At 42.0% G+C, this 26,255-nt stretch overlaps 3 protein-coding genes across 3 annotated transcripts; 2 read left to right on the forward strand and 1 right to left on the reverse strand.

Moving 5' to 3' along the window:
* The first annotated feature begins 82 nt into the window (after nt 1-82).
* Nucleotides 83-8,518, forward strand: LOC116613997. The gene is made up of 12 exons (XM_032374527.2): nt 83-284; nt 406-446; nt 791-830; nt 990-1,051; nt 1,499-1,672; nt 1,908-1,956; nt 3,914-4,035; nt 4,383-4,592; nt 4,911-5,144; nt 5,288-5,366; nt 6,699-7,094; nt 7,373-8,518. The coding sequence occupies exons 1-12, from the start codon at nt 230-232 to the stop codon at nt 8,404-8,406; spliced, it is 2,496 nt and encodes an 831-aa protein (XP_032230418.2). The 5' UTR covers nt 83-229; the 3' UTR covers nt 8,407-8,518.
* A 273-nt stretch (nt 8,519-8,791) lies between these two features.
* On the reverse strand, nt 8,792-15,922 carry LOC116613998. The gene is made up of 10 exons (XM_048725797.1): nt 15,561-15,922; nt 14,176-14,459; nt 13,641-13,830; nt 13,436-13,558; nt 13,266-13,328; nt 12,633-12,736; nt 12,036-12,227; nt 10,338-10,591; nt 9,653-9,852; nt 8,792-9,367 (listed from the first exon to the last, which is right to left on the reverse strand). Exons 1-10 carry the CDS (start codon nt 15,595-15,597, stop codon nt 9,093-9,095), a joined length of 1,722 nt encoding a protein of 573 aa, XP_048581754.1. The 5' UTR covers nt 15,598-15,922; the 3' UTR covers nt 8,792-9,092.
* Nucleotides 15,923-16,066: 144 nt separating this feature from the next.
* On the forward strand, nt 16,067-25,659 carry LOC5506197 (centrosomal protein POC5). Its single transcript, XM_032374530.2, has 10 exons — nt 16,067-16,529; nt 17,632-17,807; nt 18,055-18,125; nt 19,214-19,343; nt 19,508-19,576; nt 19,786-19,905; nt 20,284-20,343; nt 20,408-20,600; nt 23,296-23,502; nt 24,124-25,659. Exons 1-10 carry the CDS (start codon nt 16,127-16,129, stop codon nt 24,318-24,320), a joined length of 1,626 nt encoding a protein of 541 aa, XP_032230421.1. The 5' UTR covers nt 16,067-16,126; the 3' UTR covers nt 24,321-25,659.
* Nucleotides 25,660-26,255: the final 596 nt, after the last annotated feature.

A 26,255-nucleotide genomic window follows, 5' to 3' on the forward strand; every position in this document is an offset into this window, starting at 1 on the left:
ACTATTTTCCCCTTTTTTTGGCTTTGTTCCTGCGTTGTAAATTGCGTGATGTTTCGTTACGCTAATTGACGTCTAAGAGAAAACTCTATACATACCAGACTTATAGAAGTGGATTCAGGTTTCACTGACCCCGACTTCCCAACTTTAAAACAGCTAGAATAACAAATGTAAAAGTGTTAGGCAGAGACTGTCGATATGTTTGTTGATTCAATACCTTGAAAGATTTGACATGGCTACTTTCATCATTGTGATCATTCTTTATTGTGTCGCAAGAAGTTCACAAGGTAATAATTCCCACAATTGTAATCATTGCCGCTAATGTACAGCCTGAATTTATTTGTCATTATTGTGAGTTGCTGGTATTTAAGTGTTTTAGTTGTTGTTGTCTCTGTTGTCTCTGTTCAGTGCCTATTAGAGATGACAGAACTAGGGACTTGCATTTTATGGTAAGTAACTCAGAATCATATTGGGTTTGAAAATATATCTTGTATGGCTAACGGGGAGCGATGGAAATTATTATGTTGTACTGCAGTGTGATGAGCAACAGGGTAATAATAAAATTTTGACGTCGTTATGGATGATTTCAAACCGATACTTGATTGAAAGCTCGATTGAAATGAAAAAGAAGTTATCGAATCGGTTAATTTTTGGGGGGGAAATATTAGGAATATCTTGGTGGTAAAATTAGTGATAAATTTTGGCTATCACGGAAACCCGAGAATGTTGCTCTTAGGTGAGAGTTTTCGCGATGACAAATAATAAATTTATTGTTATTTGCGTTCGATTGTAGAGAGGAGACAATAATGGAAGTGAAGACTTTCCACCTAGAGGTAAGAACACTTCTTGCAAAAAATTACCGCGCGCCAACACAAGAGCGCGCGAAAAGTCGCGCTCGATGAAAGTTACTATTCGCAAAAATATCCACGTTTGCAATTACCAATGTCTGGTACTCAGGCCATTTTCTTAATAACATGTGGTCATATTTGCAGAGGTCATTGACAGCCACCGACCTTCAGATATCTTTGGGCATCTAAACATACCTGGAAATGAGGTATATTCACTTCCCCCCGGAGGGAGGGGGGGATTCTTCAGGATAAAAGTGATAGGGATGTTCGTCGGGAAATTCGAAAAATACCCCTAAAAATACCTGCACAACAAAAATTGCTACCCTAAAAATACCTCAAAAAAGCATTAAAAATACCATTTCTAAGAGAAAAGCCTATTTTTTTCTCGGATACCCCCAAAAAATACCTGAGGCCCAATTTTGCCCCTAAAAATACACAAGCATCCGTATCAGTTCGAAAGGGAAGAACAACCCCCGGGATTCAAGTTATATGATGGGATATTGTGGGGAGGGGGGGTTGACCCAAAATGTTCCGTGATCTCTCTTCTTGTGACTCGTTTCTAACACACTTTACTTCACAGCCCAAAGGGATGGGTAGCTGTACAAGAGCAGCAAATATTTGTTTTCCCTAAACATGACGATATAATCTTGCAGAACACAGAGGAGTACATTATGATTCGGAAGGCTGCCAAGGCCATCGTGAGAAGGTTGTCCCTTCCCTCCCCTCCTAAGTTACAAATTCTGGTCGACCGAGCTGCACACTATGTCTTGAAAAACAACCTCGAATCCGAGTACGCCAAGGTCAAATCTGGAATTCATGAACTTGTGGTAGGTAGCAGAGCTTCACGCTAAAATAAATTCTTCGCAGACCTTGCCTCAGCATTTTTGGTCCTTTACTTCAAAATCAAACTTTTCAATGTTGCTGATTTTGTAAAGCCATGCGCGAACCAAATTTTGTTGGGTTTCTTCTTTGTCTACAAGGGTCTTTAACCTTTTATCTTTCTGATTCTCATTAATTCGGTGCCATGTCCTAACTAACCTCCTATCTTATTGTATATGATAGACGATGTACCTTAATTCAGAGAAAGTTAAACCCATCCATCCAAGTCCTAGTAAGTAATTTTATGGCTTTTTAAAGTATTGAAATACTGGCTTTCCTGTGCTCGCATAAATCGAGAACATGCGGGGTCTGTGGCGAGCTCACCCACTCTTACCCACCACAGGAAACCCGCTTTGAAACGCATGGGATTAGGCTGACTCAGATTTGAGACAAGCCAGATTTGCTATATTGGGTGCGCTGACGCATTTTTGCACACAGTCAAGAAGCCGAGTGCGCCCCGGGCCAGATCTGAGCGCCCCCGGGCTTTTGATATTAGGCCATGCGTAAGAGGTTCGTCACACTTTGGGTGCTCGGCGGTGCGAGGACGTCTAGCGCCCGGAAGTATTTAGGGGGGGGGAGGGATGGCGATGAAATGTCTAACACTCTAAACGGGAAAGTCCTCCAGTTCAAGTTACTTACTTGGTTACTTACTGATGTGACTTGTACAAGTTACTTACTTGGTTACTTACTGATGTGACTTGTACAAGTTACTTACTTGGTTACTTACTGATGTGACTTGTACAAGTTACTTACTTGGTTACTTACTGATGTGACATGTACAAGTTACTTACTTGGTTACTTACTGATGTGACTTGTACAAGTTACTTACTTGGTTACTTACTGATGTGACTTGTACAAGTTACTTACTTGGTTACTTACTGATGTGACTTGTACAAGTTACTTACTTGGTTACATACTGATGTGACTTGTACAAGTTACTTACTTGGTTACTTACTGATGTGACTTGTACAAGTTACTTACTTGGTTACTTACTGATGTGACTTGTACAAGTTACTTACTTGGTTACTTACTGATGTGACATGTACAAGTTACTTACTTGGTTACTTACTGATGTGACTTGTACAAGTTACTTACTTGGTTACTTACTGATGTGACATGTACAAGTTACTTACTTGGTTACTTACTGATGTGACTTGTACAAGTTACTTACTTGGTTACTTACTGATGTGACTTGTACAAGTTACTTACTTGGTTACTTACTGATGTGACTTGTACAAGTTACTTACTTGGTTACTTACTGATGTGACTTGTACAAGTTACTTACTTGGTTACTTACTGATGTGACTTGTACAAGTTACTTACTTGGTTACTTACTGATGTGACATGTACAAGTTACTTACTTGGTTACTTACTGATGTGACTTGTACAAGTTACTTACTTGGTTACTTACTGGTGTGACTTGTACAAGTTACTTACTTGGTTACTTACTGATGTGACTTGTACAAGTTACTTACTTGGTTACTTACTGATGTGACTTGTACAAGTTACTTACTTGGTTACTTACTGATGTGACTTGTACAAGTTACTTACTTGGTTACTTACTGATGTGACTTGTACAAGTTACTTACTTGGTTACTTACTGATGTGACTTGTACAAGTTCCTTACTTGGTTACTTACTGATGTGACTTGTACAAGTTACTTACTTGGTTACTTACTGATGTGACTTGTACAAGTTACTTACTTGGTTACTTACTGATGTGACTTGTACAAGTTACTTACTTGGTTACTTACTGATGTGACTTGTACAAGTTACTTACTTGGTTACTTACTGATGTGACTTGTACAAGTTACTTACTTGGTTACTTACTGATGTGACTTGTACAAGTTACTTACTTGGTTACTTACTGATGTGACTTGTACAAGTTACTTACTTGGTTACTTACTGATGTGACTTGTACAAGTTACTTACTTGGTTACTTACTGATGTGACTTGTACAAGTTACTTACTTGGTTACTTACTGATGTGACTTGTACAAGTTACTTACTTGGTTACTTACTGATGTGACTTGTACAAGTTACTTACTTGGTTACTTACTGATGTGACTTGTACAAGTTACTTACTTGGTTACTTACTGATGTGACTTGTACAAGTTACTTACTTGGTTACTTACTGATGTGACTTGTACTCGAACCTAACTAAGTTAGTTCTCTCTTGTCCTTTATTTAGCCGCAAGGCAAAATATCCTGCCGCATGAGCCACAACGTGAGGAAAAGACCGAAGACGTGATCGCTGTCCTGGAAGATATGCTGGAAGAAATCGCCTTTCGATTCAACTTGACTACGCGACAAGTGAGTTCAAGAGGCAGGTGGGCGTTGTGCTGTGCTTGGGTAGATGATGTCCAGCTGCAACAAACATCTGAAAAGAGTAATATCGAACAAAAACGCCCACTCATTTGTCGTATCTTTTATGAACATCTACCATAAAAGCACGGAATTTTTCCTATGTTTGCAGTCTTGTTTGAAGTTAATCCATTTATGATGTTCTGTATTTCCTATTAAGGAAACACAACGAAAATATTTTTTCGAGTAAATGGCAAACTGGTTTAATGAGAGTGAGTTTTTACTCACTAACTCGGTTAAACGAATAGCTTATCGAATATCGAATCATAGTGATCACTCTCTATTCCTTGTTGTAGTCTAAGCAGATGATCCACGCCAGTGTAAAAGTCCTGTCAGGAGAGCTTAACCTTACCCCGCACCAGCGAAAGGGCCTGAGCGAGAGGGTGACGTCACACGTGAGAGCGAGGCTGGAGTTAGAGGATGAAGACAACAGGGACGCTCGCCTAAGAAGACTGGAAGAACTCGTGGAGGGAGACATGGAGAAGTACCATCTGTCTGCCCTCAAGGTAAGCGTGAAACTCCAGTCTTGTTAAGAGTTACGTTACCTGCTACCGTGGCCACCATAAAGAAGAACGAGAATCACAGTTATTTTATTGACAAGAGCATCATAAGTAGGAGGATTCTGTCGTGTTCTTATGTGCAATAAAGCATTTCGTTGCCACGCTGATTGGCTAATAAAGATCATGTCTGTGAAAACAAAGGTAACAACGGTAGTGTCACATTCCATTGTATAAGCTCATGTCAACCAAAGTTGCCAGGATAGCTACCAGTACCTTTAAATACCATTCGAAATTAATACTTAAAGTAATCTTACACACTTGCAGTTGCGCCGACTCGAGGCTCTCAAGGTTGAAGAAGAAGCTATTAAAGAAAACCTCTCAAAGGCTGAGAAAATGCGCATGCTCAAGCGGATGTACACTGACGTGGTGAATGACTTGCAAGAGCAGGTTAAAGAAGCCAAACCGCAAAGCCGTCCCGTGTTCAGTAAGCAAAGCGTTTCAGCGATTTTGCAAGCGCTAAATTCGAAGGCAGCCATCAGAAAGCTGACGGATCACGAGGTAACCTTTTTCACACAAAAGGAATCTTGTTTGCTACTTACTGGTTAACTAACTAGTTATTGACTGACGGTAAATAACTAGTTGTTTTGACTGACTAGCCTTTGAATGACTGATTGTTAACTGAGTTTTTGTTGACTCTGCAGGTACTTGTACTCAAAAAAGTAATCATAGCAGCTCTGATAGAAATCGGGAACTTGACCGATCTGACTCACTCTACGAAAGGTAATGGCAATAATGCATCGATCCAATGCCCTTGGGACAACTGGGGATACATCTTTTGGACATATTTTTTTAGGGGAGAGGCAAGGGTAATAACCCGTGGGGGAGGAACAGGGTAATAACCCATGGGGGAGGAGCAGGGTAATAACCCATGGGGGAGGAACAGGCTAATAACCCATGGGGGAGGAGCAGGGTAATAACCCATGGGGGAGTGGCAGGGTAATAACCCATGGGGGAGGAGCAGGGTAATAACCTATGAGGGAGGAGCAGGGTAATAACCCATGGGGGAGGGGCAGGGTAATAACCCATGGGGGAGGAGCAGGCTAATAACCCATGGGGGAGGGGCAGGGTAATAACCCATGGGGGAGGGGCAGGGTAATAACCCATCAGGGAAGAGCAGGGTAATAACCCATGGGGGAGGGGCAGGGTAATAACCCATCAGGGAAGAGCAGGGTAATAACCCATGGGGGAGGGGCAGGGTAATAACCCATGGGGGAGGAGCAGGGTAATAACCCATGGGGGAGGAGCAGGCTAATAACCCATGGGGGAGGAGCAGGGTAATAACCCATGGGGGAGGGGCAGGGTAATAACCCATCAGGGAGGAGCAGGTTTATAACCCATGGGGGAGGAGCAGGGTAATAACCCATGGGGGAGGAGCAGGGTAATAACCCATCAGGGAAGAGCAGGGTAATAACCCATGGGGGAGGGGCAGGGTAATAACCCATGGGGGAGGAGCAGGGTAATAACCCATGGGGGAGGAGCAGGGTAATAACCCATGGGGGAGGAGCAGTGTAATAACCCATGGGGGAGGAGCAGGTTTATAACTCATGGGGGAGGGGCAGGGTAATAACGCATGGGGAAGGAGCAAGGTTTTAACCCATGGGGGAGGAGCAGGGTAATAACCCATGGGGGAGGAGCAGGGTAAGGACAGAAAGGTTAGGGTACAGAGGTACAGAAAGGTTAGGGAGAGGGTATGCGTAATTTTAGTATATAAAACTCGGGAACTTCGCAAAAACAAGCGATTTGATTGATTGAGAAACTCGGGATACAATGCAATATACACCTCCTAGGAGGTGGATATTTTGCTGCGCCCTGAAATCAAGCGAACTTGCGGGAATAACAGCCGATTTGCAAAAGTTTTTTAAAAGAAAATTGCATTAAAGCTCGTTGTATATACTTAAACAATTATACCATTTCCATTTCGGCGGAAAGTGGCTTTAAAATTATCTACCTCGAACCCACTATCCACCTCAATGGAAATGCTATAATTGTTAAATATACTTCTACATTAAAGCAAAATACCACAAGCAGCAATAGCCTTTTTATCTGATACAGAACCAGTGGCGAACCTCACGTCGAGCTCGCACGCGGCCACCACAGCAGTCCCATCGACACCTTCGATATCAAGTCATGTGACTGCACATACCAACCTCGTAACAACACGTGGTGAACACGTAACTACACGCGGTGAACACGTGACTACACATGGTGAACACGTGACTATGCGTGGTGAACAAGTGACTAAACATGGTGAATACGTGACTACACGTGGTGACCACGTGACTATGCGTGGTGAACAAGTGACTAAACATGGTGAATACGTGACTACACGTGGTGACCACGTGACTATGCGTGGTGAACACCCCACTACACCTGCATCCTCGGTGACTACTGAAGACAAGTATTTACTTCAAATGCTAGCTGTGGGAGAACAAGGGCTTGCAAACAGAGGTAATGGTTCTTTTGTATTTACAAAACCAAAACCAGCCTTGGCTCTCCTCCTTTAATAATTGTACGAGCAAATATTCAAAGCAGCCTGTGTATCTTTGTACTACAATATTAGGCGCGTACACAAGGGGCGGCAGGGTGCGCGCATGAAATAATGTGTGTATATGTTTATAGTGGCTTACAGTGTCGTAGGACAGAAGATAGGACGAAAGAAATGAGTAATGACGTTGATTACGTTTGATGCGTCACCATTTTAAACTCATATTGTCAATGCTTTGTAGGGACAGTACCACAATCTACACTGATAACCACGCCCATCCCATCTCAGAATTACACGGCGCCAGTGCCACCGAACCACGAGGAACAAGCAGCAGCGACAGGGGAAGAAGTTATGCAGTTGAGATTCACAAAACTCCCCGAACACATGACGAAGACTGACGAGCTGATGAATGGACAAAGTACAAAGGCGGTTGAGCTCCCTACCGAGAGAGTGACCGATAGGCCCGAACACACAACCGGAAGTTTATCGGTGGCCGAACACGAGACGAGCTCATTAATGCGTTCAACCATGGCACCCGAACTTTCTACCGAGAGGTTATCAACGCCCGAGCATTCAACATTGATGCCCGAAAATACTCCGAACCTATCCAAACCTATAACCGAAATGTTAACGAAGCCCGATGAATCGACGGGTCCAACAGTTCGTTTGAGTATGTCAAACAAGCATAAAGAAGCGCATAAAACAGAAACACATGAGCTCCCAACCGATTCCGAGAAAGAGGAGAATGTATTTCCTACAGTGGCATTCGCTCAACATGCACAAGACGAAGAACTGGATAGGCAACTGAATGTCAACAATCAAATAAACGCCAAAAACAACGACGAAAAGGATTTAGAAAAAGAGTTAGAAATAGCCCAGGAGCTTCAAATAGAATTAAAAAGTGATAGAAATAAAAGGCTCTCGCATTCAAAGAAAAGAGTCCTGAAGACTATGGCAAACCGCGAGCAACCTGGCCTCGAAAACGACTTATTTAATGCTGTACAGAGCAACCAGAACCTCGAGTCCACATTGCGTGATGTAACGGGTCACGGTGACATTACACGGGGTCAGGACAATTCCTCATTTGGCATGACACCAGACCGTGACTCGTCCCAAAATGGTGTGACAGGGCACCGTTACAACTCTCGACTGAATGAGGAAAGATTGCTCGAATATGAATTACATAGTGTTGTACCAAATAAGATGCCAGATCGTGGGTCTTTCTTGCGTGACATGGAGGGGGGCCGTGACGCATCCCGGCGTGACACCGCTTAGGGCTCACGTGATGGAATCTTGATAACTAGCAGAAGCGAGTGCCTTGTGTAATATTACAATAATACATAAATTAAATGTTAAAATAGTTTTTGAAATAAAATATTTTATCTTACGTGTGTGATGAATGAATGAAACAGAGTTGTCCTTTCAAGACATGATTAAAAAAGGAGGGGGGGAGAGGGGGGGGGCGTGCTTCCCCCTTTTTTACGCGTGAGGGTCTGGGTGCTAGTAGAGATGCAGGTGCAATAAACAGTTCCTGCTGTAAGGTTGACAAAGAGCTGATTCGCATTAGCGACAAAGCTAGATTCACACTATGACGTCCACACTTCTGGTTTCGTACATTTCTTTCTTCTATTTATGAAAACAATAGAATCTGACTCCAGGATATTCTTTTGCTATTTATTGATTTCTGCTTTGCGTCACATAAGATTTAATATAGCGTTCATGTACAAAGTAAGAACAAAATAAATATTTAACATAAAATAAATTAAGAAACCATCTACACCATGGAAAAAGTCAATGATCATCATCATTATAATTAAAAAAGGATTTTATCTCGTTTATCCTAGTGTCGGGTCTGCGACCTTGTTTTACCGCAACTTAGCGGCCGCTACAAGTTATCGAATCGTTCTTGTTCCGACAATATACAACCATCAGTAGCAACCACGTAATATTGCGCTACTTCGCTATTCGGTACACTGTTCATTCAACCTTCCATCACCATCATCCTCCAACGACAAGTTATTAAGCAGGTCTTCAAAACAATCGTTTTCGCATGGTGAATTTCTCTCTTGCGCTCCGTGCAGTCCAGTCGTGCTATTCCTAGCTGTAAAGTCAAGCTCCTGTAGGCCTCCTTCTAGAAGAGCGGTGATATGCTCTTGTCGATCGTCGATTCCGTCGATCTCTTTACGCAACTTGAGTCGTTTGCTTATTCTTCGGGATTCCTGAAGGACAGTTTGCGCTAAAACGATCGCATAGAGTCAATTAGTGGGAATAATAATTCACTAATAACTTACTAATTCTAATAACTTATTCTAAACCTCGTTTACAGTGCCCTTTCTATCTTTCCAGGGAGGACCCTGGGAACGAGGTTGAACTCCAATCTGTAGGCGTCGAAGCTGGAAAGTCGGAATTCCACAAATACAGCCAGATGTAAAACAGGATAGTTGTAAATTGTTAGAAACATGCTGTGCAAAGAAAATACTCCCAAATACTCCCGTGGTACTTAAAAAAGATTTCAGTATACCTTTGCGCAAATCCGCTGCTCGGTCGTCAAGGGTTGTGAGTTGATCGTTTCCTTTGACAAGGGCCTTGCGGATGTACACGTCTGCCTTGCTTATCAGGAAAGTAGCACGTAGACGGCCCGGACAGGACGACATGAGGTGGTGCTCAACATGGTTCACCACCATTTGCGCTCGCAAGATCCTGTCCATATGAATCTCGTCCCTAAAAAGACGTGGATTAGTTGGCTGTCATAGATAACATAAAGCAAACAGACAAAGGGGTTTGCAAAAGCAACGTTAAAGGTGGTGTATGTACACCCAGCGGCGGATCCAGGATTTCAAAATGGGGGGTGGATAATGGCCAGATAGACAGCTTATAACTGATCAAGTGGTTCTTGGTAGGTCACTACATAGATCTTACAATACTTCAAGCTGAATTGGATTTGTCGCGTCAGCAAAGTCAAGCAGGCGAAGGAAAATGGAAAGTACTTCCCGTCCCTCAGATATTTATTTTCTTCAAACAAAGTGACTTTTCATTTTTTTTACTCAAAAAGGGGGGGGGGGGGTGGATATCCACCCAATCAATCCCCCTCTATCCGCCCCTGACACCTTTAAATGGTAATAAAAGTTATGACAACAAGCCTAGATTCAAACAAAATACGCCCTCCACTACACAAGTTTGCAGCCGTCGGTTCCGTGGTGGTCTACCTTGTGCTTGGGAATGACTTGCGAGAGGACTTGAGATGAAGCATGATTAGCCGAATATAGGATCGAATGACGTCACGGTTGCTAGGATTTTCCTTTTGTTCTTTCCATAGCAACTCTACTTGCTCGAAGTATTGTTCTGCTTGCTTCATCTGGTCTTCTGAGATCCCCTCTGTTGCGGCTCTCTCTGCCAGCAGGGCGCCCATGTTGTAACGGTTCACTGCAGTTTCTTCGCATATGGCTAGAGGCTGCACGCACTAAAAAAAAGCAGTAGTAGGTTAAAAGGTAAGAGGGAGTCTGTGCAAAAGGTTTCACTTAAACTATCGTCATTATCTATCGTCACTATTGTAGGCGCAGTGTTTCAATTGCCTTACGTAAACGCAGTGTTACAATCTCCTTATACAAACAAAGCGGTTCAGTCGAGCAGTCGCCTAGGTGAACGCACTGTTACAATCTCCTTATACAAACAAAGCGGTTCAGTCGAGCAGTCGCCTAGGTGAACGCACTGTTACAATCGCCTTATACAAACAAAGCGGTTCAGTCGAGCAGTCGCCTAGGTGAACGCACTGTTACAATCGCCTTATACAAACAAAGCGGTTCAGTCGAGCAGTCGCCTAGGTGAACGCACTGTTACAATCGCCTTATACAAACAAAGTGTTACAACCGCCTTGTGTAAACGCAGTGTTACAACCGCCATATAGAAACAAAGTGTTACAATCGCCACGTGTAAACGTAGTGTCAAAATCGCTACATTTAAACGCAGTGTTTCAATTGCCCTCGTGTAGACGCGTTGTTTCACTCGCCTCCTGTAGACGCAGTGTTATAATAACCACGTGCAAATTGCGGTGCTATAATTGCCACGTGAAAACCTAGTGTTTCAATCGTCTCATGTAAGCGAAGTGTTACAAAAGACACATGTAACCATAGTCTTACAATCGCCATATCAGGGCCATAGCACGTCTCCCCCCCCCCAGTATGTTAAAAAATTATAAGGAAAATGACCAGTAGTGGCGTGGCTGTCCCCCCCCTACAATTATTTTCTTACTGTTTCTGTATCGTGCCCCCAATAATTCGCGGTCTGCTATATGGCTATGCATGTACAAACAATGTTACTATTACCACATGTAGACATAGTGTTTACATCTCCAAGTGCAAACGTAGCTTTACAATTGCCATATGTACAAAGAGTGTTACTATTACATAGCCGTAGCAAACCTCGAATTATTGGGGGAACGACACAGACACATTAAGAAACAATGTGCGGCACAGCCACGCCCCTACCTGTCATTTTCTTAAAAGTTTTGAAAATATTGGGGGGGGGGGGGGGGGGGCACGTGCCCCCAGTGCCCCACCCCCAGCTACGGCCCTGAATTACCACATGTAGACACAGTGTTAATATCTCCAAGTGGAAACATAGCATTACAATTGCCATATGTACAAAGAGTGTTACTATTACATAGCCGTAGCAAACCTCGAATTATTGGGGGAACGACACAGACACATTAAGAAACAATGTGCAGCACAGCCACGCCCCTACCTGTCATTTTCTTAAAATTTTTGAAAATATTGGGGGGGGGCACGTGCCCCCAGTGCCCCACCCCCAGCTACGGCCCTGAATTACCACATGTAGACACAGTGTTAATATCTCCAAGTGGAAACATAGCATTACAATTGCCTCATGCAAATCTCCCCATTAGCTACCTCGGTAGAGCGAGTCATGTACTCTTGCCCAAGAGCATACTCATTCCTCTGCCGGTGCACTGCAGACATGATGTAGAAAGCCTTTGTCCAGAGAAAGTAGGAGTTTGGGCAAGAATGTGCTTCTTTGATGATAGACTCACAAGTTGCAAGGCAATCATCCATCAGGTTCTGGCCAAATTCAATAATTGATTGCTGTGAAATCAAATAAACAAGAATAATATTGTACCTTGAATTTTTTGTCTGTTTTCACACAATCATCGGATGGGATATGTAAGAGCTTTACAGTGTCAGACGCGCGATTTCAAAATGGGAGGAACCCGAGCCCCAATATATATATAAAAAATTATGGCAAGGGTAAATTTATGGAATTCGTCTCCTATATGTTTCTTCTAAAATTTCCAACCAGAGAGGGGAGGCAGGGTAGGAGTGTTCCCCTGTACATTCAGAATGGATAGAATTTGCTTCAAACCAGTCACAAAAATAAAAAATAAAAAATACTGGGACCCCACTAAATACAAGGGGTATGGGAGTTCAATCAAAGCTTTACTCCTCTTTATCATGTGTACGAGTTAAGTTACTTATAATCACAATACACACCTCAAGCCGTACAGCTAGTAAAGTGTCAGCATCCAGTTGTAACTTTCCACTGCTTACCCTCTCAAAAAGCAAGTCTTTATTTCTCATAAACTCATCATAGAAACCTAGTTAATCAATAAAAACGCACTAAAAAGTGATCAAATATTTCCCCCTAGGATTGTGGTCACTATTTTATTGCATGACTGTCGATTCATATTCCAAATTGCAGCTAAAACCAGGCACCAGAGCAAGGAGCAAGAGAGTGGCGGGTGGTGGTGCTGGCCCCATTTTCTGGCCCACTCTAAGGTTTTAGGCCTGTACCCAGGATTTTCCTTGGGGGGTGCCAAATCCAAAAAAGGGGACCTGATTTTTCTGGGGGTGCAGGGGGTGGGGCCTGGGGAGAGTAAGTTTTAAAATCTGCCCAATCCAAAAAAACAAAAAGGGTTTTTTTATGCCTTTGCAGTATCTCCACTGGACGTTTATTGTCGGATTTGACTACATACCAGAGGACCAAAAGTTGACTTACCAATGCAAAAAAGGGCACTGAAATTCCCTAGCCTAAGCCCAGCCTCTTCCTCCCTGCAGCTAAATGACTGTTATAAGGCATATGACAGCCTTCTTTATGAGATACTAAATCTCTAAGGGAGGACTTACCATCATCACCAAGATCCTGAAACTTTTTAACAATGGTGCGACCTTTTTTTGATGCAAGAATTCCTTTTAAGGTGAAAGAAAAAAGTTATCTATTTTGTTTGTTTTGTTTGTCTGTCTCTTTGTTTATTTTTTTATTGTTTGTTTGTCTTTGTTAGAACAGTTCCATACACCTGTCATGCGAAGTTTATTAACTGGTTTTTCAATGCTTTCTAATTCTCCAGTTTGCTGGTCTGCCAAGTCTAATCCCCTTTCAAATGTCGAAATGAGAAAGTTGGTGCAGTCAAGCTCTCTATCTGTTGATGGAAAAAAATGATTAACATGTGAGTTGAGATGTTGATTGTCTACATAATGCTTGTAGAATATATTGATTTGTACCTGTCAGGCCATGACAATGAACAAGCGTGAATCTGACATTGTAAGTCAAGGGCTGTGCAGCAGGCAGCAAACACACCAGTGTACACTCATTCTTGGGAAGCTGATTGCCATAAAAATCAGTTTTCTTTCCTAACACCCAGGCTGTAGGCTCCAACACATGCGCAGTGAGCTTGAATTCGCCACTATCTCCCTAAAAAAAAGGAAAAGAATAATAGATTAAATACATAATATACAGAAAAAAATTATGTAATCAAAACAGAATAGATTGTCAATATTGGAAAATGCCTTACAGAAGGGGATAAAATGGGTCAAACTTTAAGGTAAATTCTCACAGAATTTACTTTCCAACAAATGTTTTGGATGGATGCAGTGTTTTTATCATATAATAGATTAAATTGTGCAGTTATTTAAGTAGGCATAACTTTAAGCCTAGAGAAAAGGAATTGGACAACCTTACTAGTCACCAAACATAATTACCAATCCAAAAGAAAATAACAGTTAGTTTCCTGACACAAATAAATAGTTGTTCTCTTACCATCAATAGAATCTGGTTTTGCCTGACAATTGCATCACAATCCCATATCTCTCCAGAGCATATATCTTTAACAGCAACAAGCACTTGAATGGCAACAATAGGACAAGAGCCAATGCTTATATCACCCAAGCCATTTAACTGACAGGCGTCAAGAACAGCATCTATCTGGCTTCCACCACCTGCAGTTTGGCCAAGAGGTATATTGTAAACAATATCCCGTCTCTGCTTTAGGATCACAATTTTTGCTTTGGATGGTCGATAAATACTAGTTGTGGGATAGGATGCTGCAAAAAAAAATAATAATAATAATGATGTCCCTAATTTTGTTGAGTAAACAAAAGATAAATACCTCCAGCATATGGCTTTCAAATAAGGGCAAATTCATGTTTCTTTTTTTATTTATCATTCATTTAGCTAAAGCAATCTGGCGAAAATGTTGAAATCAAGCCTTAGAAACATTAGCATATTGAACAATTTTATTCACATTTTAAATAAAAATCCCTCATAGTTTCGACTCATCTGATGGAAATATATTTTGAAAACATTACATTCCGTACGGTTCGACTCATGAAAACTTGAACCATCAGCAATTTTATATTTTAATCAATCAATCAATCAATCAATCAATCGATAAATTCAATCGATAAATTCAATAAATAAATAAAAAATAAGTAAATCAATAAATAAATAACAGTGAAATAATCGAAAAATTATAACACCAAAAAATTATATTTTATTGAAATAAAATAGAAACCGCCGATAACCGTGATCAAATGCAAAACAACGATAACGTTGCGTCATAACAAATAGGGTGTTTGGGGAATCCCCAAACTACACACAGGATTCTGAACTACCGAGCACCATATCAAGTGTTTTTTTGCTACGCAGTCAAAAAAAAAAAAAAAAAAAAACAGAACATAAAAACGTTTACTTAAGTATAGACGAGAAAAATGACTTTAGATTATCACAAAAAAGTATTTTTATAATTTTGCGCATCTGATGGAAACGAAGCGTGTTTTGCCTTTTTGCCACATGTTATCATTCTTGGTTGAGTATTCAAATAAAATGAGCCAGAATCAGTAAAATTAAAAGTTGATCTAGAATAACAACAATCCTAGAACAAATATATTTATGCCATGAATGGCAAAAGATCTTAGTATTATCGTAGAATGCGTACTACTACTGTAGTAAACGCGTACTACTAGTTGAGTCGGAGACACAAACGATGTCTATATACTTAATGTTTACGTTTTTCTAGCAAGTGCAAAGTGTGGAGATGAGTTTTTTAGAGTTCTTAGAGCTGTCTGGAACTTAAGCTATTCACTATACAAGAGTTTAAATTCAAGATATCATTATCGGAGTCTTGTTAAAAGAGTTTGACAAACCTTGGGAGACAGAATCTTGGAATGGAATTAGCACCATGTTTGATTTGGCGTTCTCACTTTGGATGGGATTTAGTCTATCGCCCTTTTGTGTTCAGACATTTACCATGGGCAAGATTGCCACATTGAAAGTCTGCATCAAACTATTTATCTTTAAAAACCTTTTTCATTTTGTCAGGCTTGGAATTTACACGGTGTATACCCGTGTTGTGTTTTCTACGAACTTCGAAAATGAAAATAAAGCTAGTCAGAGTAGCTGCAGTAGCGCATGCGCGAATCAGAAACGCGCCTAGCCTTTTTATATATACTTTTTTAGAAGGATCTGGAATGCTTCGACTTTTTCAAACGGAATGTGCTTTTTATGCAGAAAGGTTGTGGAAAATCACTAGAATTTACTTTTATCTGTTTATTATTCGAGACTTTGATCTCGGGTGTGTTTTGAATTAATCAGTTTCCGGTTTGACCAATCAGTGATAAGTGTCTGTTAGGCCAGCCAATCAAATCACGGGATAGATTTGACCAGTCAAGCCCGCCATTTTGGAATTTTGAGTTGTGAGGTCGATGCAAACATGTCTTCGGATAGCGATAATTCGGCCCCACTTTTACCAGATAATGATTCCCCTGGAAGCTCGGTTTCGTCCTCAATGCAAAGGGAGTACGAAGAACTTCTAAAATACGCTGTAGTTACCCCACGACTTCAATTAGCGAAAAGCATTTACGAGCAATCTCAACCGACAAAACCAGTTCAAAACAGAGAACTCTCGGTCAACTCATCCAGTGAAACTAGTTCCAAATCAGAATCTACGTCGTCCTCAACCACAACAACAACAGAATCATCTCAAAGTACTTACGTTGAGGAAGTTTCCAAAGTCGCGAGAGAGGATGTTGCTGGTCTTCCAACCACCCCAGCAGCGCCAATACCGGTCGCATTGATGGGTGCTGGTAGTTTAGCCAGAAACTCGTTGCTTAGAGGTAAAAGCTTCTCCTTTGTGCAGGATCCATTTATATAAAAATTAATTGTTATTACTCCACCCCTGTAAAATTCTTATTGTTTATTTTAACATCATCGTAAATTCGGAAATCTTTGGAAGAGTACCGTTGAATTTGTGTTGAGTAAACTACTAAATTTTCATGTGTCATGAATGTTTAGAATCAAAAAATCTTTTTTTTTGTGATACAGTGTCATTCAAATCCCTTTAGCGAATCATTATTTTCACTTTATGTAGGTAGTGTAGAAAAATGGTTTATGGCTTCCACTCAAAACATACAAGTTGCTGGATTGGTTTACATGTTAATCACGTCACCATAGACATGAGGGAAAAACCTGGAAAACACGCAATTCCAGATAGAGAGAGAAGACACAATTTCTTACAATGGCTATAGGTTTCTTCCAGACTGATTTTCAAAACACAAATAACGTGAGGCCGAAGTGCACATAACCAGATTTTGGCTTTTTATGATAACATATCCTTGATCATCATTGCCCTGTGTATCAGTTCAGGGATGAAAAGCTCAAATTTCAATGACATTTAACAAAAAGTCACATCAATTAAAAAAAAAGTCGCACTTGATATTTTGTTTGCTATAAGTTACTAAGTACTCAGAGAAATTCTCCGCCTTATTTGATGTGAAATGGGCTTATTGGAAGCGTCATGTCATGTTTTTCCGCCATGTAGTCACCATAAGATACAGCAAGTACACAGATACACCATTGTCGTGTTAAAAGAATTCTGTAGGAAGGTGCCCCAGGCAGTCACCATTGCATCTTTTCTGAATGTTGAACACAACTTAGGATTAGAAGAATATCAGGGCAAAGCATTGAAGCTCAACTCCCATTGGACCCTGGAAATCAAACCCAGGACCCAATGATGAGAAACAACAGCGTTATGGAGCCACACTTACCAGGCTACCACCCAATATGACTGCACAGGCTCAAAATAAATACAACTTTTTTGTTTGAAGTTTGTGGTACAACATATTCAAGTGTAAAATGTTGCCAACTTTTTGGCGTAATCATTCAATATGAAACTCATTTCTTCTTTCAATAATTAAGTTGATTGCACTCTGCATTCAGAATCTTCCACCCCAGTCCAAGATCAACAAGGAGGCTCCTCCAATGATTCATCAGTGTCAGAGCGTTCTGATACTTCTCCTGGTAGTGCCATGCCGTCACCTTCTGTGGACACAGACCTGGTCAGAATGGAAGCTCTTTTAGATAGCTGGTGTCTAGATCTCAAGAGAAATATTCTGGTAAACAAGCATTTTCATGATATTTCTATCTATCCTACACATCTATTTATTTTTCTCAGCTTTTTTTCCCTATATAATGACAGTATGACTGATTGGATAGAATAATAACTCTTCAATATGCTAGCAATATCTTCTAGGGATGATCATGAAATAGAGTGAAAACACACCAATAATGTTTAATGTTGCTGGGATAATGCCATTAATTTTGAAAGGCAGACAACACAATTTTATGTTCTGTCTTTATTAGGCTGAGTTTGCGCAGTGCAAGATGGGGCTCTTTGAGATGCAAAAACATGTTCTTCTTCAAGAGAAAAGAAGGTTGCTTGATTTTAAAACTAAGTATTTGACTTATCATGAGAGTGAGTTGTTTTATTTAATAGCAATTAATTCTATGCAAAGTAGCTCGTTATGCTCGTTTATATCAACGACTTAAGCTTTTCTTCATGAGAATATCCTCTGCATCTATGATGATCGCCGATTGTTAGCCGATTTCGAAAGCGTGCAACAAACAAGTGGATGGCTATGGTAACTGGAAAAAGGATAAGTCGTGGAGCTGGCAATTAGAGATTTCTTGCATTTACACATTTTCTGATGACAAAGAAATGTCAATCCCATGGTTGAAATTGAAGTTTAAAAATTGATATTATGAACGAAATTCTTTAATTGTTGCCTAATGGAAAGGCAGCTTTCATCAACATTTCCGCTTTATACAGTATGTGATTTCAGCATGCATTGGATCTTATGTTTATCAGGTGTTGACTGATGTTGTAAAGCCAAAAATCATTGTGGTCGCTTACGAGAGCTTAAAAATAAAAGAAAATCTCAGTTGCTGTTTTGAAATTGTGGTCGTTAAGGGAGCTGTTCACACCGATAAATTGGTCGCTTATGAGAGCTTAGAATTGCAGAGTTTGTGTGACAATTCAATCAGTGATTCATGATCCTGGTCGTTATCGGGGCTGGTCGCTTACAAGAGCTGTCGCTCAGAGGGCTTCGACTGTATATAGTAAACCTTTTTCAACTAAGATTGCAATCAGGAAGCCATTTCTCTTAACCTGCATAGATATGGGTAACATTCAAAAATCCATGTGGATGTTAACAGGTGCATAAAGGAGAATGCTACAGTATTTTGAACCTGGATATGTATTTAACTCTTATTTGCTTATTAATCTGATACTCAACAAGCACATTGGTTCTTCAAATGCAACCTTATTTATAAAAAGAAAGCAATCCGTTATTATCTTGTCTTAATAAATCACATTGTGGTGCATCTTACAGTAAGCTATTTTTCTATACAGAAACCTTAAGAGTCACCAGGGTCACCTACATTACATCATTGTACAAAAATAATATGTGAGAAAATATGGAAGAATGAGCAAAAGAAACTTTTTGTTTACCTCCAACTCTAGACACATGGCTGATAAAAACAAACTGCTGAATGAAATGGAAAGCCAGAAGGAACTCCTTTACACATACGAACAGACCATTGGTCACAAGGACAGCATTCTAACAAATATGACCAGTGCATTACAGCGACAGGTATAATATAACTTAGCAGACTTACATAAAGTATGACAGCATCAGATAAAAACAAAATATTGTGGTCAGGTGATAGTAAAAACTAACCATGGATGAAGATGGAAATATATGGAGAATATGATAAGAAATTGCTGATCCTAAATCATTTGTTATTTCTTCTACAGCGTGATAAGTTTGAATTGCTCAGAAACTTCACTTCATGGAAACTAAAGCATAATGATGAAACCAGAGAAGTATGTACACCTTAAAAAAAGTAAACAGTACATGCACCATCTATTTATTTTAATTATTGATAAGCAATATATATAACTGGTTGATTAGTAAATAACTGCCTGGTTAAAAAATATTTACATACCCATCTTTTATTGAGTTACCCATTATTTATTTTCCATTCGCTGTAGATATTTTATTGCTTAAGCTAATAATGTTTTACACACATCAGAGATTTGCAAGCAAGCTAGCAGCCAAACACTACCAGCATGTGTTGAAGGCCAAATCATGGGCCTTGTGGAGGAATATGATTGAATCAAAGTGGAAGCACAGGGTTGAAATGGCTTGCCAGGTACTGAATATTATCTTGATTATAAGAGAGGTAGGGCTGGGGAGACATGCTACTTTACCCTCTACTGCTATGTACTGCTTGCTCTCAGAATTGGCTTGTAACAGAGCAGTGACCCTTTTTTTCTTCTACTGCTCAATTACTTAAGTTGCCAGTTTATAGTTAGAGACAAATTTAAAAGGTATACCTACAGCAAAGGGACAGGATTGTGGGTTTGTATTGTTGTTGTTTATTCTATTTTTTTTTGGGGGGGGGGGACTTCTTCAGCAGGGCTATTAAGGGCTGTGCGCTAAAACATGCATGTATGGTACTCTGTGTTGATGTAGACCAAAACAATCTCCTGATATGTTGACAATCCCTTCTACTGCCCTTAATTTGCAGACAAAGTCACAGGAAGTCTGTGTGAAGCTCACTGAGGATTATGAGAAAAAGCTAGAGACAGTAAGATGTGTTTTTCTTCTGGCTTTTGTGGAAATCTGTCCTCTAATACTGCTCTTATGCATAGGCTAACCACGAGCTTGAGAAAGCAAGGCTAGAGATTGCCAACCTCCATGCAGAAAGAGAACTGTATGAGGAAACCATGAAGAAGGCATTCATGAGGGGAGTATGTGCCCTGAACCTGGAGGCCATGACCATGTTCAGAGAGGGCGAGGAGGGTGGCGGCAGGGTGAACCAGGAGAATCAACCCATGCAGTCAGGTAAGACATGCACTCTTCAGGTGAGGAGGGTGGCGGCAGGGTGAACCAGGAGAATCAACCCATGCAGTCAGGTAAGACATGCGCTCTTAGGGTGAGTAGGCTGGTGGCAGGGTGAACCAGGAGAATCAACCCATGCAGTCAGGTAAGACATGCACTCTTAGGGTGAGTAGGCTGGCGGCAGGGTGAACCAGGAGAATCAACCCATGCAGTCAGGTAAGACATGCTCTCTTAGGGTGAGTAGGCTGGCGGCAGGGTGAACCAGGAGAATCAACCCATGCAGTCAGGTAAGACACGCGCTCTTAGGGTGAGTAGGCTGGTGGCAGGGTGAACCAGGAGAATCAACCCATGCAGTCAGGTAAGACACACGCTCTTAGGGTGAGTAGACTGGTGGCAGGGTGAACCAGGAGAATCAACCCATGCAGTCAGGTAAGACATGCGCTCTTAGGGTGAGGAGGGTGGCGGCAGGGTGAACCAGGAGAATCAACCCATGCAGTCAGGTAAGACATGCGCTCTTAGGGTGAGTAGGCTGGCGGCAGGGTGAACCAGGAGAATCAACCCATGCAGTCAGGTAAGACATGCGCTCTTAGGCTGAGTAGGCTGGCGGCAGGGTGAACCAGGAGAATCAACCCATGCAGTCAGGTAAGACATGCGCTTTTAGGGTGAGTAGGCTGGCGGCAGGGTGAACCAGGAGAATCAACCCATGCAGTCAGGTAAGACATGCTCTTTTAAGGTGAGTAGGCTGGCGGCAGGGTGAACCAGGAGAATCAACCCATGCAGTCGGGTAAGACATGCACTCTTAGGGTGAGTAGGCTGGCGGCAGGGTGAACCAGGAGAATCAACCCATGCAGTCAGGTAAGACATGCTCTTTTAGGGTGAGGAGGGTGGTGGCAGGGTGAACCAGGAGAATCAACCCATGCTGTCGGGTAAGACATGCGCTCTTAGGGTGAGTAGGCTGGCGGCAGGGTGAACCAGGAGAATCAACCCATGCAGTCAGGTAAGACATGCGCTCTTAGGGTGAGTAGGCTGGCGGCAGGGTGAACCAGGGGAATCAACCCATGCTGTCGGGTAAGACATGCGCTCTTAGGGTGAGTAGGCTGGCGGCAGGGTGAACCAGGAGAATCAACCCATGCAGTCAGGTAAGACATGCGCTCTTAGGGTGAGTAGGCTGGCGGCAGGGTGAACCAGGGGAATCAACCCATGCAGTCAGGTAAGACATGCGCTCTTAGGGTGAGTAGGCTGGCGGCAGGGTGAACCAGGAGAATCAACCCATGCAGTCAGGTAAGACATGCACTCTTAAGGTGAGTAGGCTGGCGGCAGGGTGAACCAGGAGAATCAACCCATGCAGTCAGGTAAGACATGCACTCTTAAGGTGAGTAGGCTGGCGGCAGGATGAACCAGGAGAATCAACCCATGCAGTCAGGTAAGACATGCACTCTTAAGGTGAGGAGGCTGGCGGCAGGGTGAACCAGGAGAATCAACCTGTGCAGTCAGGTAAGACATGCGCTCTTAAGGTGAGGAGGCTGGTGGCAGGGTGAACCAGGAGAATCAACCTGTGCAGTCGGGTAAGACATGCACTCTTAAGGTGAGGAGGCTGGCGGCAGGGTGAACCAGGAGAATCAACCTGTGCAGTCAGGTAAGACATGCTCTTTTAGGGTGAGGAGGGTGACGGCAGGGTGAACCAGGAGAATCAACCCATGCAGTCAGGTAAGACATGCGCTCTTAGGGTGAGTAGGCTGGTGGCAGGGTGAACCAGGAAAATCAACCCCTGCAGTCAGGTAAGACATGCGCTCTTAGGGTGAGTAGGCTGGCGGCAGGGTGAACCAGGAGAATCAACCTGTGCAGTCAGGTAAGACATGCACTCTTAAGGTGAGTAGGCTGGCGGCAGGGTGAACCAGGAGAATCAACCCATGCAGTCAGGTAAGACATGCACTCTTAGGGTGAGGAGGCTGGCGGCAGGGTGAACCAGGAGAATCAACCCATGCAGTCAGGTAAGACATGCACTCTTAGGGTGAGTAGGCTGGTGGCAGGGTGAACCAGGAGAATCAACCCATGCAGTCGGGTAAGACATGCGCTCTTAGGCTGAGTAGGCTGGCGGCAGGGCGAACCAGGAAAATCAACCCGTGCAGTCAGGTAAGACATGCACTCTTAAGGTGAGGAGGCTGGTGGCAGGGTGAACCAGGAGAATGAACCCGTGCAGTCGGGTAAGACCTGCTCTTTAAGCCTGAGGAGGGTGGTGGCAGGGTGAACCAGGGGAATCAACCCATGCAGTCAGGTAAGACATGCACTCTTAAGGTGAGGAGGCTGGCGGCAGGGTGAACCAGGAGAATCAACCTGTGCAGTCAGGTAAGACATGCGCTCTTAAGGTGAGGAGGCTGGTGGCAGGGTGAACCAGGAAAATCAACCCGTGCAGTCAGGTAAGACATGCGCTCTTAGGGTGAGTAGGCTGGCGGCAGGGTGAACCAGGAGAATCAACCCATGCAGTCAGGTAAGACCTGCTCTCTTAAGGTGAGGAGGCTGGTGGCAGGGCGAACCAGGAGAATGAACCCGTGCAGTCGGGTAAGACCTGCTCTTTAAGCCTGAGGAGGGTGGTGGCAGGGTGAACCAGGATTATTGGCTAGATCTTTAAAGGTTCTTATAAAATCATGACCATGGCTGACTTATTCACAACCTAAAAAAATTGTCAAAATGTTCTTAGAAACTGATGCTCTACCACGATACCATGCACCACAGCCAGTTACGGTCTCTAGTGGGCTACCTGTGTCCACTAGTTCCCAAACCTCCAGAGCTACCACCAGCATTGGTCACCCTGTGCCCTACAAGCCTAACACTCAAACCAGTGGTCGTCGCATCACAGTCAAGGCTACAGGTCGCCAGGAGCTCAAGGGACCAAAGCCAACGCCGGGTATGTACAATGTTATCTATGCGTCGCTGTCTTATCTTAAAATAAGCATTTTATCTTAAAATAAGCATTTCTGAGAGGGGCACTTGTGAGGTTGTAATAGTGAATATTACAGAAAATGAAATGTAGTAAAACATGTAAAATCTACTGTTGACCTCTAAACCATTTTAAGCCTTGATGTACAGCCTGTTCCAAACCTTTGCATTTTAACTTTCAATCTGTTCAATATGTTTATGTTAGAGGAACATACCACAAAGTGGATTTACATGACAGATCAATTAAATAATCCTGGATGGTAGTTTACACGCGTTTTCAGTCACACGTACACATGCGGCCGCTAATTCGCTTACCAATTTAAGAGCGCTTTTAAGAATCAGGTGTCGAGAAAATCCAGGATGTTTATTGAAATTCAATAACTATTCAGCCAAACTTTTCATAAATTTTTAACATTTTAGTTCGCTTATGGGTTTTGAGAAACACATTCATGCACCTGAAAAAAGATCCTGAAAGCTCTCATGGTATCCTAACGGGGAAACCACACCACCAAAACCGTATGTAAGGCAGAATTTCGTCTTGGACAAACTGATACATCACTAAACACTACCCAATAAACACTATTTGTAGGTCTAATTGGGCATCAAGGGTCTGTTAGCTCAGTGCTCATTCAGCGGCACACAGCAGAAAACAGTGATGCTTCCAGCCTGCCGGGCAAACACCCCAGCGGGCAGCCCTCATCCACAGCGCCCTCTGGTGTGCGCACGAGTAAGCGAGCGGTCCCTGTGAAAACAGTCCATACAGCGCCACTCAAAGTCGTGCATTGAGCCAGATCATTGGAATAGTGAATAATATAGAATAGACTTTCCCTGCTAGTAGAGGCTTTTTTTTGTATTTCGCTGGAAGAGGCCTCTGATAGCAGGGAAGAATTGCCTTAGAATAGACTAAAATTTACATAACAAAAAAGCCATGATCTTGTATTCGCAATACACTCATTTCTTTTGAACATTTCATATTTGACATCAGAGTTGATGAGATAGAAGCATAGAATAGTGAATATTTAATAGCTTCATTCACACCATAGAATAGGAGAATAGGCTACAGGATAAGATAAGTTGAATAAAAGGTTTTCGGGTTTCTGCACTTATTGATGATATGGGAACTGATCACTACTGAATTGAAACGGAAATTGAGAGATTTTTAAGTTTACAATTTACACAAACACGAAAGGCAGGATAACTCTGCAAAAACTACATTTACTAAGTTACACAGTAATGTACTCATTAAGGAAACGTTGCGTGACCGAAACTAAAAGCGGCTGCACGGAGGCTCCTAAAATGGGCACTGAAATTCCAAATTTCCTCTGGGGGGGGGGGGGGGGGGGGTTATTTCCTAGAATCACACAAGCATGGAGCCGATAACGACAGAACTAGAGAAATTGAGCTTCTGATACCCAGAGTACAAGGGAAGGTAAAAAGTGGCGTTGGAACTGTGCTTGCTGGAGGGTCCAGTGCATGCAGCCGCACATCCGTTACGCATGGGTACGTTACACGAAACTCATTTGCCTGTTCGCTATTCACTAAAACTCGGCCAGTTTTAGTGGCTAAAAGAAACTGAAGCGGACCATATCTATATCATGTATAATAAGCAAGATGTATGAATATATATATTTTTTTCTAAGCAGTCTAATTCAGGGCAATTTTATACACTAGATTTGTAATCTTATCTGTACATAAAGATTTATTATATATATAATCAGTCTAGCCTTGACACAGGTTTTTATTACCTTATTATGCCTAGTGCACACTAGTGGCATAACGACATGGCGTGCGCACTCTGTTTAGCCCGACATAACGACATTAAACAAAAAACATGTTGTTTTTTTCTTTTTATGTCGTTATGTCCGTGATGTTATGTCGGGTTTATGTCAAAATGTCGAACCATTCACACTTCAGCATACGAAGATTAAAGTGCGCACGCCCATATCGTTTTGTAACTAGTGTGCACCAGGCATAACAAAAACATGTGTCGGCTACATTAAGTTTTATAAAAATCTAAAAATACTGTTCTTAATTGTGAAACTCAACCCCTTACGGTACTTTATGTACATTAGAGGACTAAATGGACAGGGTGTATCAAAAAAGCTTATTAAACGGTTTTAACATACCCTAATGTGTACTCACTTAATTTTCGTGCACCCCAATTTTCGCGACACTATTTTCGCGTCACTTTATTTCCGCGAATTGTTTTTTTTAATCACGAAAAATGACGTGAAAATAAAGTTTACGCGAACAAGCGTTTCCCTCGATAAGCACCCCCTTTGAATCAAACCTGCCTCGGATAAGCGCCCCCTTTGAATCAAACCTGGCCCGAATAAGCACCCCCTTTGAATCAAACCTGCCTTGAATAAGCGCCCCCTTTGAATCAAACCTACCTCGAATAAGCGCCCCCTTTAAATCAAACCTGCCTCGAATAAGCGCCCCCTTTAAATCAAACCTGCCTCGAATAAGCGCCCCTAGGTATTAGGCATGTAGCTCTAAGAACTGGAGGTCATAAGCCCTTGAGGCAAATATTCAATGGATGAAAGTATATTATTGAAAAAAGCTACTACAAGTTGAAATAATGTTGTAGAGACAACATTCTCTAGGGCTTTCTCTACACACTATTCAAACGCTTTTACACACTATTCAAACGTTATTAAACAATGCGATAGAAGCCTACTTGGAGAACCACGGGATCCATTAGCTGATTAGCAGTGTTTT

Source organism: Nematostella vectensis, chromosome 3, assembly GCF_932526225.1.
Source record: "Nematostella vectensis chromosome 3, jaNemVect1.1, whole genome shotgun sequence".
In the NCBI taxonomy this organism is placed as follows: domain Eukaryota; kingdom Metazoa; phylum Cnidaria; class Anthozoa; order Actiniaria; family Edwardsiidae; genus Nematostella; species Nematostella vectensis.